Raw genomic sequence first — 16,310 nt, 5'->3', positions numbered from 1 at the left:
GTCTCTGTGAGGAGGAGGAGGAAAAACTTTATTGTGAGCCTGGTGATGTGGGAGTGGCTCCTCAGTCCAGGAGACCATGGGACGACCTTGCTGTCTCAGCCATGGACACCAGGAGTTGTAACTCACCGTTTCTGTGCGCATCAAGTTCTTGAACATCATCGCCATCATCTTCATCATTTCATCAACTTACGTGGCAGATTAGGCGTTTGAGCCCGACTAACATCGCCAGACTCCATCAAAGATCGTTCTCTCTCTCTCTCTCTCTCTCTCTCTCTCTCTCTCTCTCTCTCTCTCTCTCTCTCTCTCTCTCTCTCTCTCTCTCTCTCTCTCTCTCTCTAACCTAGGCGTAGGAATTCTAGCGCCAGAGGCCCTGCCTTCGCATGGCGCGTGACGTCGCATACATTGAACAATATCCATTTTATCGCTAGACGCCCTCCGCGGGGAGCAGAAATCTCAGACAATCTCAGAAATATTTACGAGCCCGAAAAAAGTCGGCTGCGAAATCTGCGGTACGCAAAACGAGGGGTGCTTGGCAGCATTGTCGCGTGGCGACAGAGCCTCCTCCTCCTATTTCTGTAAACTTACCTGGCGGAGGACTGAAGAAAAAGAAAGAGAAGGAAAAAAAAGAGAACAAAAACCGGTGAAGACGAGGCATTGCGGCAGCGGCCTGAAGGTGGCAAATATGAACAGAAATAAAAGAGAAAGGTTCTTTTGCAGCTCTTTTCGCGCAACACCGTGGCGGGTCGGACGAACAAATACGGGCGTGAATGATGAAACCTTCGTCGCTGGATGCTGGGCGAAGCCTCCATCATTCATCTCCCCTTTGTTGGAAGCCCGGGAGGATGCTCAGCAGCTTGCCTCTTCTTACTCCCTCTTTTTTTTCTTTTTTTTTTACGCTCTTGTTTTTTCCTCAGGTCACCTCCATCAACCGAGCGCCGGGCGTACGTGAGCTTTGTTTCCGCGCCCGCTGCCCTCGTCCGAGGGTCAAACCGTGTTTCTGGGAAAACAATAAAACAAAGAAAACATAGGGCCCAGACGGCGGTGCTTAAACTCACCTTCGCCCTAACGACCAGGTACCGAGCTTTCGAGTGCACCAGAAGTAATTTTACAACCCCGTCTCCACCTCGCCCACCTTCTCCGCTTTCCACCTTAAAAAGTGCGGTAATAAAACCATTGCCCAGGGCACGGAAAAAACTTTTTCTCTCGTTTTCTTTTTTTTTTCCCTTTAAGTGGGAACGCCAACACATGGTTGCCATGAACTGTTCTGGAAACGGAACTCGACTGCTTAGCGGAGACTTGGCTCAAACTCGATTTGGAGTAATGTAAGAGCCACTGACGTCACACACACGACAAGCTAAGCGGTCGCTTGCACGGTTTAGGCTCTGTATTAGTGGGCTGCTGCAGTACATGGACGTTCGGGCATTCGGAAATGTGTAAGGCCCGATCGCACGAACGGTAAGTTGCGCCCGTCGGTGAACGTCACGGCCCGCAACATCGCAGTTTCATTAAAGGAAGAAAAAGAAAGGAAAAGAAAAGAAGACCACGAAATCGCAGCAACCTGTTGCCGTAATTCAAGCGGGACGATAACTGTCGTGCCGCTCTCGGCCATTTTTCGAACCTTCTCGATTGGTTGGGTAAAAACTCTTGCCTTATGTGAGTGTACCGTTGAGTTGGCTGTTGAGTTTACCGTTGAGTGTATTGTTGAGTTGAGATAAGCTGTTGAATAGACTTGAGTTGGCGATTGAGTCGGTCGTTGAGCAGTCCGTTGACTAGACCGTTCAGTTGAGATCAGCTGTTGAGTCGGCGGTTGAGTCAGCCGTTGAGTACGTAGTTGAGTTGGCCGTTGAGCAGACCGTTGAGTAGACCGTTAAGTGGGCCGTTGAGTAGAGATCAGCTGTTGAGATCATCTGTTCAGTCGGCGGTTGAGTCAACCGTTGAGTACGCAGTTGAGTTGGCCGCTGAACAGACCGTTGAGTATGCCGTTGAGTATGCCGTTGAGTAGACCGTTGTGTGGACCGATGATTGAACCGTTGAGTGGACCGATGAGTCAACCGTTGAGTGTACCGTTGAGTCAACCTTCAGATCGACCTGCAGAGCCCGCGGGTTCCATTGGAATGCCTCGTCTCTCCTCGGCAGGGACAGTTTCAAAGTGAGTTGTACCTAGTCTATGTGCTGACCGTCGCATATCCCAGAGGACCGTTGGAAACCCCCGGCACGTTGGCATGCAGGCACGCTTGCAAACGGGCACGCTTGCGAATACAGTAAGCCTTCTTATGTAGGAGTGTAGCCGTGAAAAAAACCAGCCAATGTGCCAACGTACGTGCATACTTGGGAAACGCCGGGGAGCTTCGCGCGTGTATTGCGGGACGCGTGAAGAATGGACGGGCGAAGGAAGACGAACGACTGGTCCGAGTTGAACGTCGTTTCCATCTCCTGCGTGAATGGGTCGAGGTAACGGAAAGTGCGCCGTTATACAACGTGGATGGGCGGTGGGAAAAAAATGGGCGCTAAGCTTCGTGAAAGAGAGCTCGTAAATCACCCTCGAAGCGTATCCCTTCGCCTACGTTGCGACGCGCGAGAACGAAGCGAAAAGGAGGATGAACGCAAAGCGAGCCTGGATGGCCCGATATTCGGGAATATTGAGTATGGTTTGCAGCACTTTTTTTTTCTTCAACAATTACGTTCGCAACGTTTATTAATATGATTTACATCGCCGGTATAACTTACAGCCATGTTGGGAATGCGTGAGCGGTTTACCCGTTTCTACTTTCCTCTTCGGGTTTAGATAGAACTAGATACGGGAGAGATAGTCGGTTTCGGTTCACCGTTTATATATGAACTCGTGCGGGGACGGCAGTGCGCAGTTATTGCTTTCTTTTTTCACTGTTTACTTCAAGCGCCCGCGCACTTTAACCGTTGAACAAAGTGCGTGATAGTGTTTATGCTACCGGGAAAGGTGTGTTACGACAGTGGCTCTATTAGGTGTGATCTACCTGTATACGTTCCTTCTCGCTATCGCCATGCTTAGCCCTGGACCCATGTTAGCACAGAAGCGAGCAAGTGCGCCCTGACTAAGAAGCTGCGGCTGCTGTCGCGATGGGCGTTGGGCCCGACCGTGAGGCTTCCGTTCACTCACTGCTCCCAGCTAAGGAATAGATTGTCTACATCATCGCAACTCGCGGCTCGTACAAGCGGCACAGCTGTGCGAATATATATATATATATATATATATATATATATATATATATATATATATATATATATCATCATCACCAGCCTATCTACGCCCGCTGCAGGGCAAAGGCCTCTCCCATTATTCTCCAATTACCTCGGTCCTGTGCCAACTGTGACCAATTTATCCCCGCAAACTTCTTGATCTCATCTGCCCATCTAACTTTCTGCCGCCCCCTGCAACGCTTGCCTTCTCTAGGGATCCACTCTGTTACCCCTAATGACCAGCGGTTATCTTGCCTTCGCATTAATATATATATATATATATATATATATATACACACACAAAGTAGAAGTACGCTCTTCGTTGGAAATAAAGTATCCGAAGAGCGTACTTCTACTTTGTGCGTATTCCTGCAGCAACTAAGGACTCCACTCCACGACTATATATATATATATATATATATATATATATATATATATATATATATATATATATATATATATATATATATATATATATATATATATATATATATATATATATATATATATATATATATATATAGAGAGAGAGAGAGAGAGAGAGAGAGAGAGAGAGAGAGAGAGAGAGAGTGAAGTGGTGAAGCGCGATGGGGTCCAGATCGGGTGCCAGTGTTCCCACGTTTGTCGCCGCTGAGAGATCCTCCAGCTCCACGCACTCTCTCCTGGCGCGACGTCTTCTATTTATTGACCCGCACGTCTGCGGAGGTCGCGCGGTGTCTCCTCCTGATTTTGCGCTCTGTACCGCCTGTTCTTCGTGTCTGACGAACGCGTGCCAGGAATGCACCACGGTGAAGGTAAAAGAGAGAGGTAGCCGGAACGGCAAGGGTAGACCTTTGCCTCCCCCTCCCTCCCCCAATCCACCCTTTATCCCGGAAGAGGAGGGTGCATAACTCAAACGGGTGAACAAGGGGAGCGTTAATCATCAAACCTTTTTAATTAATTGTCACAGGATGTCACTCAGCAGCAATTAACTCATTCAATGATGTGACTGCCCCTTTCCGTGGACATTCAACTAAAGGACGTTTAAGATTCGTGGACATGTACCAAACGTGCTTTACGGTCTATAAAAGTTCTGATCACGCACCTGCAATACGCAGGTCTAGACCAATGTCTGTAAATAATTCCCTGCGTCTGTGTGTATGAACCTCAACATCATCCCCATCATCTTTATCACATTATCATCTGGCGCAGCAATTTAGGCAATTTAGCCCGGATACCATCGCCAGACTTCATTAAAGATCGTTCTCTCTCACACACACACATTGAGCGTGTGGTCTGCCACTGTCTCGTTTTCGTTGGTGTGAGTGGACTTCGAGGAGGACGTCAGCGTAGGTAAACCGAAAAATGTGGCTGACATTTCCCATCTCTTCTTTCTCTCCGGTCGTATCGCCATTCCGAAAGGGAGCGTGAAGGTTTTGAAATAGCAAATAGGAGGGAGATGGTTGGGCTCCCCGCACGCCATCCTGGATGGTCAGTGACCGTGCCTTCCGTCTAGCTTTTGGCTTCGTGTCAGGTACAGCTTTGGCTCGGAGGCATTCCGCTGACAACAATGTTGTGGGGTTGATCTCGGCTATATGTAGACAAAATACAAGCTTGGTTTATTTAAAGAGACTGCTTGGTACCGATAACGGTGGTACCAATTTTATCGCAAACTTCAAACAGATAATCCAGATATTAAGGAAAACATATTCAACAGTGGTGACTGCCATGACAATTGCCGCCAACTTTTGTATGACGTCACAGAAACTTGTTTGTGCGATCGTCGGCCGACCTAAGTCACCGCCGAAAAGATGGCTGGTCGATTTTAGTGAGACCTCTAGTTCCGGTTCATCATATCAGTTGAGTGCTAACGTCTAGTTAAAACACCAAAAACTGTGTTTAGTGCGGGCCCGTAATACGCCACTCCTACCCATATTACGTCACTGTAGCCGCGAAGTTTGGACGTTTGTCAATATTGCGTTAAATGTTTCGTTTATGAAACGTCTGTGTTTGTAATGGCGCTGAGTGAGTTACCAAAGGCTAGCTTTTCCAAATTAAACAAAGTTTTATCAAAGCGAAAGCTTTTAAAGCGAAAGCGTTATTTGTGGGACCGATGGCGTCCTGTCGAAAAACTAATGCGTTTTGCCATTGACCGGTTTGTCGACAGAAAAGCTCCGATAATGTCTCTGGACACGCGCGCGTGCGTGGAAGAGGGCTTCGGTCCTGCACAAGACAATACACGCATCGATCATGAACGGTTTATCACGTGGTTTATGAGATACCTTTATCTCATAAACCATGTTTTTGTATACCTTTATTTTGCTCGTAGATGCGTTTACTTCGTGCGCAAAAAGAAAAAAAATGTCGCATAGGTGCGTTCTCCGTTTTCGATTTAGGTCGTTGAAGGTTCGAACTTTGACGATCTATTGAACGCACTTTTTGCGAAGGAAGGTTATGACGCACTTTTGATGCAGTTTTGATGTGAGAAATTTTTTGCCCTTGTCTCAACTTTCTCCAGGAGTGGGTGGTAAAGATTTTTTATATGCATGGCCCCTTTAATGTACTTCGTAATACCAAGAGAAGGACCGACACCTCGGCTAGTTGGTAAACTGCAGACATGATAGAAACTGGCCCGTGAAGGAAAAAAAAAAATTCACGACACTAAAGGGAGGAAGCGGCTATTGGACTAGGCTGCTTGTTATTTACCAACCAGCCCAGGGGTCAGGTATTTCGCGAGTAAGTTGGGCCAGTTAACATTGATTCTTAAAATGAACACTGCGCGAAAAGCGAAGCAAGAAGGGCAGACAGCCCATCGCGTGGTCGTCTTGCTCTGTTGATAGTCGAGCGTGTTTTTCTTTCTGCGGGCTACTTTCCGTCTCTTTAACGCGCCAACAAATTGGCATCCAGTAGAGCGAGAGCCTTACGTGTCGGATTTGCGAGGATGAGTGCAGCGTCTGACGGGGACATCTAATGAGCCATGCGCCGTGCGTGGGACTTTAGTTCAACGTTGCAGGTACAAGCTACTGATTTGGAGACAATACAGTACTTATATCGGACCTTGTAACTCCCTCTTGTTCGTCGCGAGTTGTTTCAACCCGTTTACTCCCTGCGCGGCGAGCACCGACTACTTGCGTGTCTTGCATTAAACCAAAAGTGTAAAGCTGGCGACATCTCCTTGCGACAAAAGATATCAACTACAAATCAATTGCTTTAAATGGTAAAAAACACCGCACTTTAACACTGTCTAACGACCGAGGCGCTTCGCGCAAAATTTCAGTGCAAATTTTTCTCTAAAGAGAGCTTCACTGCACGCGACAGTGTTTAGTAACAAAGCCAACTTCACAAATAAAAAGGGTTGGACGAAGCCTGAGCGGAGACAAAAAAGTTCTACGAGAACATTGCAGTCCTCACGCACGCGCGCTCGCACAACAACAACAGAAAAAGATTGGCACTGTTTCTCGTAAAGGGAACATTCCAGCATCACGCACAACTTTTCTCGCGGAGAATATGTGAATAGTTTAAATGTTACATAAAGCAAGTTCTGCAAACTCAAAGAAAAAAAAAACATCTTAGTACCCAACAATTGGTTTCCGGGCGTGTTGGTGTGTGACTGCGTACGTCGCGTTCCTCACACGTAAATCTCGTCTCTGTCGCTCGAATTCACACCGCGCGTTCAACAGGGATTGATTCGCAGCGAACGTTTCCTTTTTTTCTGTTTTCATAGAGAGCAGTCATATTGGGTATCGGTTTTTAGTTCTTTGTACTACCAGTTTAAAAGCGCGAGGTTCTTGTTTTAATGTTGCAGAATTCTCATTGGTTTTTTCGAATCAGTCTCCTTTGCGTTTACTGCCCTTTCGCGCTACCTCTTGGGCTGTGAAACGAAACACACGGAATCTGAGCCCAGAAAGCAGCCGAACAATATCGCCATTTCGCTGGAAGCCACGGCAGAGGAAGGGGGGAGGCATTCCGTGGCGAGTGAGCCCGGGGAATTCCACCTTTCTTCCGGTCTCGACCTTGGAGGGTTGCTTCCCTGGCGTGCAGGCGCTTCTCGGAGCGACGCCAGCGCGCTGGTGTTGCAGGCGTATCCTCTGTTAGCGCTTCCTGTGGTGTCTTCGTTTGTGATTTTCTGATCAGCCGTTGAAACCCCCGACCCGATATCCTACTAGGCCTTGAAGCGACTTGCCTATTAGTACTACGCGTAACGTCTTACAACCTACAAAACGTTCACGTGTAATAAACAGCTGTAAAAAATGTGTAGGCGAAATAACAGTTGGGGCTTCTGTTGATCTGCTATTAAACTTTCTGTTGAACTTTGAGGCCGCCCCCGTCACCACATGACCAGCCGCCTGGAGAGCAACCTGCAGTACTCGTTCCGCTAGTTCGCCATCGCAAAGATAGTTTCCTGTTCGCCGCCGTCGGTACCTGCACCTGTCAACACAGCTCGTAATGCTCGTGCGGCAGCGGCCTACCCTTCTCTTGAACTCCTGTATCGATTTCCCAGGTAGCGCCCCTATTTTTTAATAGCGAAGCAGTCGTTACTGGCCGTAATGTGTGCGGCGTCATCAGAAAACACTGAATCATAGTTAGTTTTGCTGTTCACCGCACCCGTGAGCACGCGCGTTAGGAGGAGCGCCCGGCGTCGTCCAGGCTTGCGCGTGGCACTCTCAAAAGAACATAAAGAAAATGGCAGCGTATCTGCCCCTTTCGTTGCAAATGTAGCCGAAAGACGATAGTCGACTGGCGCCCCTGCAAAGTAAAGGCCTCCCTTCTCTTTCCCGCTCACATCTTATGCTGTTCCTTTCCCGTCTCGTTCCTCCAAAAATAACACGTTAGAGGTTTGCTCTAGTCAATTTACCTTACTGCGTTCTACTGCTCCAAGTCAGGTGTCTCGATGCCAGCGCTGCCGTACGGCGGAGACGCGTGTGAATTGAGGCACCCTGCTACAACGTTTATAGCACCACGTTGCCCTACTGCACGAGCGTTCCAAGCGAAACGTGGATCCCATCTAGTGGAACCTTTCGTTGCTATTGCCGTTTGATTTCTTAAATGCCGCCAGGAGGTGGCGCTGGAAACAGCAGGCGATGGTTTTCGGTCGTTGATGTTGTACTTAATTTGCTATCGAAAAAAAAAAAAAAACAAGCATCAATAATTTTTTTGATAAAGTAACACTGAAAATATCACTTATGTATTGTTGGTTTGCTGCCTTATTTGCTGCCTTGCTGATGATATAAATGAATATGACGATTACTACTACTACCATAACGAAAAGCGATGACGGAACATGTAAATAAGTAATTTGAAACCTAATGCAATGTGTGGTGTTGTGTCCGTTAGTGCTCACATAGAAATCATCCAGCTACGCTATGGTTCAAACATTGCGCGACTTAGTGCAAGCTTCGCCATTTTCTTGTACCACTGATTTTCGGTTCCTCACAAAGATTTAAGTGCGTACAGACTTCCCTAAACTAGACACTCCATGAAAACGCAACCACGAAAGCCGATGTTGTGGTATATATTGGCTGTGTTCGACCGTCAATAAACAAGAAAGGATCCAAAGGACAGCTGCATGGTATACTGTAGATCGGAAAGTGAAACAGTCGGACGGAACTTAATTAGAGCTAATGACATTAAACTGCTTGAGTCATGAAGGTGGACATATAGACTTTCCTTTTCTTCGTTTTGCACAGCCGAACAGCACCAGATGCGACACAGTACCTCACACCAATGTCGACAAGACATACGCGACGTCATTACCCAGGAACCCTTGATTGATTGTAGGGTTTAACGCGCTGACGCAACGCAGGCGATGAGGCGCGCCGTAGTGGAGGGCTCCGGATTAATTTTGACCACCTGGGGATCTTTAACGTGCGCCGAAATATCGTACACACGGGCATTTTCGCTTTTCGCCACCATCAGAAAAGCGACCGCCGAGGCCGGGAATCGATCCCGCGACCTCGTGCTCAGCAGCGCAACGCCTTAGCCACTGAGCCACCGCGACGGGTACCCAGGAACCCTAACACCTCATTTCGCACGTACGAATGCATTTGAATTTTCTATTTTTTCCCGAGAACAGTCGAATAGTAGAATTTTCAAAAATCAGCTGTATAAGGATTTACGGGGTTTTCATTGCTAAGTGTATCGTTGGTCTGCAAACCTGTCCTTGTGTGCCGAACTGTTTCTTTTTTTTTTTTCTCCCCGAGTGTCTGAGCGTGTTGCTTTATTTTTATCGTGCCCACCTGCTTGGACCTGCAAAGGTCTGCAGTGGGAAATAAATGAAATGAAGTGAAATGAAATCTGGAACTAGGAAAATAGATACTTAAAATGGGAGCGTGTTGCCTGAAGCCGCGCTTTAGCACTCCTTCGGAGCCCTATATCTCTTCTATGGAAGCGTCGTGTAGTAACCACAGTGGAGTTTCGAAGCTGAACCGATGCAACCAAACGCCGGAAGTCCGAGAAGTTGGACAACGTCCGACTTCTTGTTGTCAGCGCTGTGTGAGGCCTGGCCATTGTAGGAAGTCGTCGTTCCTCTAAATCCCGTCTTTAAGAAATTCGCATTGAACTGTTTTTGTAACGAATTCGCTTTAGTCGGAAACTCGTTTTATTTGAAGTTTTTCGTGGTTGGCACTGCTGTGTACCGTGAGCGCGTCAGTCACGCTTTTAACAAAGTATTGTTTATAGTGAAGATATTTTTTTCTGACAACAACGCTCGCGTACGGGAGCAGAAACGTCTTTGTACAAACTTTATGGTGGAGTCATACTTTTTAGGGACTCCGCAACGCTTCCGATAAACGCTTTCGCTCTTTCCTTCGCGTCTAGGAGCACTGCGTGATTTGCTCGTCGCAGCAGATACGCCTTCCGTGTGTGCTTTGCTTCTGTGGCTTTTTTTGTGGCTATCGAATGCGGTCATAGCTGCAATTGAAGGAAAACCGGCCAATAGCCGCTACACAGCTGTAATGACGTAATTACGGCGGTCGAAGAACGTCAAGACCTGGAAAGAGGGAAAAATCTTTTTTGGGTGCGTTTCTGAGTCATCTAATGGGCACAGAGCAGTAACTTTTGGCTAAGGTACTTTGTGACCCCCTAATCCAAGTACTGGAGGTGTTGGGTGACCACGTTCTGCCAGCTTTTAAGATTTTGAAAAAAAGTTGAAAGAAAACTTGCAGGATCCCTTTAGATGCTGTCATATGTTTTCCCGACCAGACGGGTCAAACTCGTGATTTCAAGATAGTTTTCCTCTCCGAGGAATTCGTTATAACCACGGTATAAGTCTCACTAGCTGTACTTTGTGCGTGTTTCGCAGTGCAGCCGCTTTATATTTTCTTCCTTTGTTTTGTTTGTATCGCAGGGTCGTCAAACTCGGAGCAATGACGCCGCAAGCGGCTGGAGACAGTCCTGAGGAGAGTTGCTTCCTCTCCAGACGCCGGCCCATCTCCCCCGCTGCGGCCCCGGGGCTCCAGTCCTCCAGCGCAGGTCCGGACGTCGTCTAGCCCGCTTCGCCGGCCCCGCACGTCACTTCCGGCCGACCCACACGACGCTCCTCCGTAACTTCGTCTGCGTTGATTTCCTCGACCGCAGTTCACCTCCCCAATTCCCCGCGGCGTTGTCTCGACTGCCAACTAGTAAAGAAGGGAAGAAAAGAAAACATCTTGGAACTGCAATATATCATATCTCCCGTCTGCCCCTTCTTTTTGTCGCAATTTTGTGCAACCGAACACGTCGCTGGAAGCTGTTTCGCTGATACCGACGTCCCAAGAAAGTTCCATCTTGGCGCGCGACCAATCAAGCCTGCTGTTGTGTTCTCCGTGTTTGTGCGTGCGTTTGTGCGTGTCGTCTGCTCTGCACAACTGATCGCTTCATCTGGACAGACGACGATCCATTCGCTAGGGCGTTGTCGCTGAAAGCGTAGCTCAATTTCGTCCTCCGGATGTCGTACGTTCCCGCGCGCTCCTCTCCCCTTGACTAACGACTACCGGTGGTCTAGTTAGTTTGTCGCTAATAAGTGAGCTCAGTATTTCCCAGGACAACGAGCGCGTTGCGCCTCAATAATCGTCTCGAGACGTTTCCAATATCCTCTGGCAATACAGACGTTACTTCCAAGAAAAGAGCTCCTTCCTGAGTGAAACAGCTGAGTTGCCACCCAGGGGTTCTGTGCTTCCTCAAACGTTATCGCTGTGCTAATACGCGGAAAGAAAAACGCGTTATCTGTGGTTCTTCCAAGTCTGAAAGTACAGAAGAACACACCAGACTAACGTGATTGTAGTGCTCTAACGTTTCCAATTCGTCGTAGTGGGGTCCACGGGATTGAGCATTCTTAGTCTACTTGGAGGACCGAACTGAGAGAGTTTAGTAAACTGGAAAAACCGAACTAAGATAAAACACAGCCGTGTCGCGAGCGATTAAAACAGTAAGCCGAAATAAAGCGTTTCAGGACGTTTTCTAGGACAACAAAGAACGCGTGTAAACCCTCCTCCCTTTCCTATCAGTCGCCTGTACATCCAGCAGAGCGCGTTACAATAAACGCAATCCTTCATCGACGCCCATTCAGAACAGTCTCCATACTCCACTGATTCCCGAGAAGAAAAAAAAAATTGCCACCTTTAGTGACCTGAATAGTTCTTGTGTGACGTCATCCCCGTGTGACGCGCTCATAACCCACTTTTGTACAGAGTGTGTTCAAGCGCGTCTGAAAGCTCAACTTACGAATTTCGCCGTCATTTCAGGTAGTTACGAACGTGATATCCCTCTTATCCCGTTGAGAGTAAATCCTTTCGGAGAATACAGCGTGTACGCTTTCTACGAGAAGTCCGGGCTAGACGAACAAAAAATAACTAAAACTCGAGAAGACGGTAGCTCTACGGCTACTAGAGGGAGGAAAGGGTGACTTGCATGCTTCAAGTCACCAAGCTTAGCCCTGAGGCTGTTACCGCAAGCCCGTCATCTCCAAGGTCGTGATTTACGATGAGAAACTGCAAGTGGCGCAAGGACATTAAAGTGGTCAATACCACACGCCAGTCGGCAACGTTTCTAGCAGCTTCGTAATCGCCCACGGGTCGGAAAAACTGTGCCGAGTTAGGTGGGGAAGGATATAAGTTTCGAAAATTCAGTCTGGTTGTTCTGGACAAGCGAGTGAAGACTACAGCTGAAGAGTTTGACGGCAGTTGCCATCGCTTACGCGCTTGTCGCTTCTTATAACCTTGCCAGTTATTATCAAAGGCTGTTTGAAAGACATACTATCAGTGCCAGTTGAATCTTGTGTCTTAACATCGCTGACTGTGGTCTCTGCGTGGACAATTGGTCGATCAAGCTTCTTGGTGCTATCCTAACGGCTCAAACTAGGAAAAATAAAAGCATTGATCTAAATTCGGAAGCTCAAGTCCACTCGGGAAAGATTCCCCGCGTAAGGTGCGGCGCAGACTTCGAACGGCAGATTCGGAAGACTCCGAGTCGATTCCAACGTCCGAACTTGCCGAGGCGCTTTGAGAGGACTGCGAGAGGAGTAGTGGTGTTCGACCGAGCTGGCCGGTGGTCGTCGCGCACGTTGAAGCCCTTCCGACGCCGAGCCACGAGAGAGTGACGAACCACGGAGTCGAACAGCGCCAGCGTTCGACGACGCCCCAGCGAGACCCGCCGCGGCAGAGCAGCGCGCTCCTTCACAGCACGTCGACGCCGGCGGCGGCATGATTCCCTACTCGACATGCATCCGCTTCGCGTCCCAAGACCGTCGCCGACGAAACCCGCCACAGTGGACTGTCTGCAAAAGCCAGATAGAGGTGAGTTGATTTCTTGGTTTAACGTGAACCTGTACTATGCGACTGCTCGGTTTCGTAACTGTAGTGCGAAACATTGAAAGATTGAGCAGTCATCATGTCTTGGACGAGTGGATGGCTAGCGAGGCTGTGAGGCGCCGAGCTGCTCGTTCTGTACTCTGCCTACCTGTCCGTCTTCGCGCTAAGCCTGCCGAGTCTTGCCGGCCGGCGGTGTGTTGGGTGTGCACGTATTCGTATCTTAGCTTCGAAGCGTCCGCGCTTCGGATGTTCACGTGGTCTTCTCTCAGAAGGGCAATGTAAAGGCGTCAGCTTGGAGCTTGAGCGAGGCGTGAGCGGCTGTGTGGCGTTCGTTCTATTCTCGCGCTTATCCTTTCTGCACATAGCCGCCAGGAAAAGTCCTGGTTAACGAGAGCCTAACAGCTTAGCTGTAGCAATACTACCGCAGTAATAAAAATATATTTACGAACGAAACTAAGTATACAACGCAACGTTCAGGAAACCGATATCCACTTATTAGTCGTGTACACTTTTGAGATTGCAAGTAGGTCATACGGATAGTTCATCACGTCCCGCTCTGGAACGAAGAGGCAACACAGTGGCATCGCAGCTTGCAAGTCAACTTCATTAAAAAAAAAAAAAAAAAAGCAGTAGTGAAGAATATGTCGCGCGGAGAGTTTGTGACAAAAACACGATCCCTGTGTTCCCGACGTACGAGATTTGAAGTTGTCGAATGAGCGGGCAAGTTTCCGCGCCATTAAATAGTTCAGTATTCGTGCGCCCGTTCCACTGGAAAGATGCCGAATAGAAAGGTCTATTCGAGGCTTCGGGCTGTCGGGTCGTGTTTTTCGACGCTAGTTTGCACGTAGCTTAATGAGTCGCGACGTTCGGCCGGTGCATTATCCGCTATGAAAACGCACCACGACAATTAGTACGGCGGCGCTATAGATCGATCTTCTGGTCATACGCAAATGTTGAGTGGCCTACCACCAATCCACGACGCGATGCGAATTTCGCTCCAACTTTTGGGCGCTATTCACGGCGTCAGAAGGGCGCTACTTCGCAGTTCTTCCTTCCGCATACCGTATTCCCCAACCGGAAGCGACTCGCGTTTACGGCGCGAGCTTTTCGCAGACACCAATGTAAACACGTGCGCGGCGTCCTTCGCTGACGTCCGCATATTTTCTCGCCTCAAGCGCTCGCGCGCGCGTCGCTTCAAGACCGCCGGACTCGGTGGCAGAACGCCCGAGAGCTGTTACGCTAAAAAGCGACGCGCGCGTGACGCCACAGCGCGGCTGTTTGAAGAAAGCGCCGCTGAGCTCTCTGCCTCCTCGTCTTCTATTGCCTCGGCTTCTCGTGCCTTCCGGGTTCCTCGGTAAAACGCCGCCTAGATAAGGAAGCCCTGCAACCGACGTCCGCCGCCTTTGCGTCACTTCCTCGTACCTCACTCCCGGCTGTGGCCCATCTTTTCGCGCTTCATCGTTTTAAAATTTAAACTCGCTGTTAACGGCGTCATGCGGTGTTGGCGGCGAAGTTCGAGGCCTTCGTACCTAGGCGATGTTTTCTTTTTTTTCCCAGAGCGTTCATATCGTCTGCGAAACGAGCTCGCCGCGCCGTCCGCGCTGATCCCGTCGAAATCGTCGACGGTATACTGCCTCGCCTGTTTGTTTAATAGCGCTTAGATTCCCGCCCTTCTGCCCGTCACTGTTTCGACGTGTGGAGCTTTGCCCGACTAGACTGAGCGATGTTGCTGACGTTGTTAGGAGGCGCGTTTGGCTTTGGCGCCGCTCCTTATCGCACGTCTAAGAGTTAGGCGCTTCCGTAGCGGCTGCGTCTATCTGTAGTCTTTAAAGCGGTCCCCTTGCTTTCCTCTCCTGCTCTAAACCACAACAGAAGGGCGAGACGTGGTTATTTCTAGATCACCTCGGGGGAAATACGGGCAGTTGGCCGACTCGGAAGGCCAACCGTGTTGACCCTCTCTCCCTCCATACGCGTGCGTGCGTGCTTTCTCGTTGACGACGCGTAATGGTAGCGCTTCTTAGTGCTTTACGAACTCTTCCTTTCCTCACTTCGCTTTCCACCTTTAAACGCCTTCTTGGTCGTGTGTTTCCTCGGGAGGCTCTTTGCGAGCGCAGCTTTGCAAGAAGGGTTCTTTTATAAGTTGCTTCCGTTGTACTTTGCAGCTCCTGCGAAAGGGCCGTATCACTGGGGATGGCTTAGTTAGTTTGCTTAGGAGAACACGTTATATCGTTCGCCTTACGGTTTAGGCCAGGAGTGATTGATCCTAACGTTTTGCAAAAGAGTTTATGTGCGGCGGAGAATTTCCCTGTGAAACAGTTGAAGTGATTTATTTTTGTTGTTGGGGATTGGAGGGGACTGTTCCGACGAGGGGCTCACTCACGTACGCACTCACTCACATACTAACTCACCCATTCACTCACATACTCACCCTGACTCACTCTCTCGCTTATTCACTCATCCACTCACATGCTCACTCACTCACTCTCTTACTCACTCAATCACGTACTCTAACTCACTCTCTCGCTCGCTCGCTCGCTCGCTCACTCACTCTCTCGCTCGCTCGCTCACTCACTCACTCACTCACTCTCTCACTCACTCACTCACTCACTCACTCACTCACTCACTCACTCACTCACTCACTCACTCACTCACTCACTCACTCACTCACTCACGGACGGACGGACGGACGGACGGACGGACGGACGGACTCAGTGTGTGTGATCTCAAGCAGCTGGCGAATGAGGCTAGTCGAAGTATGGTTCGGAAATGGGCGTAGGGCAGATCGTTCAGTTTCCCGCCAAGCAACAACAGAACTAGGCCATCCGACACAACAGCGTCGTGTTCAATGAGGAGTCGTGGGTGGCGCCTGTTCGCGGCAATTCCCCCGCTGACTCGGCCGACGTTGGCCGGGATTCTCTCGCGCGCATTTCCTACTCCCTTCCCACGCACCTTGTTCTCTAGACCGTGAGTTTCAGGCCCTTTTTTTCTTATGCAATACTTCTTCGCTCGTTACCTCCTAGTGCCGCTCCGCGATGATTCGTTAACACTCGCGGCCTAACTTCACCGCAAAGGCGAGAAAGTTTTCTGGGGGAGCCTTCGATCGTCTCTTTCGGGCGCCTGTCGTTGATTCGGTCTCAACAAAGCACAGAAAGACCCGAGGGAATGGGGAAGTAGTGTCTATGCCCGAGGCGTGAGAAACAGCGAGGGTTATGCGCGGCTGCTTGCGTTGCTCTTGCTTCAGGCTGCAGGGTTCGATTTCTGGCTTGTTTGGCATCGCTTCAATGAGGCGCGGCTGCAGCGGAACTGTTTAAATGGGCCATGCAGACAAAA

The 16,310-nt window shown here is 49.2% G+C and overlaps 1 protein-coding gene across 5 annotated transcripts in view; it reads left to right on the top strand.

Annotated features, from left to right (window-relative positions):
* Positions 1 to 16,310, top strand: part of LOC144159277 (uncharacterized) — a 352,228-nt gene that overhangs the window by 215,997 nt on the left and 119,921 nt on the right. For all 5 annotated transcript variants that reach the window (XM_077690667.1, XM_077690670.1, XM_077690666.1 and 2 more), the window contains one exon: positions 10,541 to 12,965. In XM_077690667.1, the coding sequence (XP_077546793.1) occupies positions 12,873 to 12,965 (93 nt within the window). In that variant the 5' untranslated portion in view covers positions 10,541 to 12,872. The remainder of the gene's footprint in view (positions 1 to 10,540; positions 12,966 to 16,310) is intronic.

This window comes from Haemaphysalis longicornis, unplaced genomic scaffold (genome assembly GCF_048455015.1).
Source record: "Haemaphysalis longicornis isolate Haplotype H1 unplaced genomic scaffold, Haemaphysalis longicornis Haplotype H1 scaffold_10, whole genome shotgun sequence".
NCBI lineage: Eukaryota > Metazoa > Arthropoda > Arachnida > Ixodida > Ixodidae > Haemaphysalis > Haemaphysalis longicornis.
This window is presented reverse-complemented; position numbering and strand designations above follow the sequence as displayed.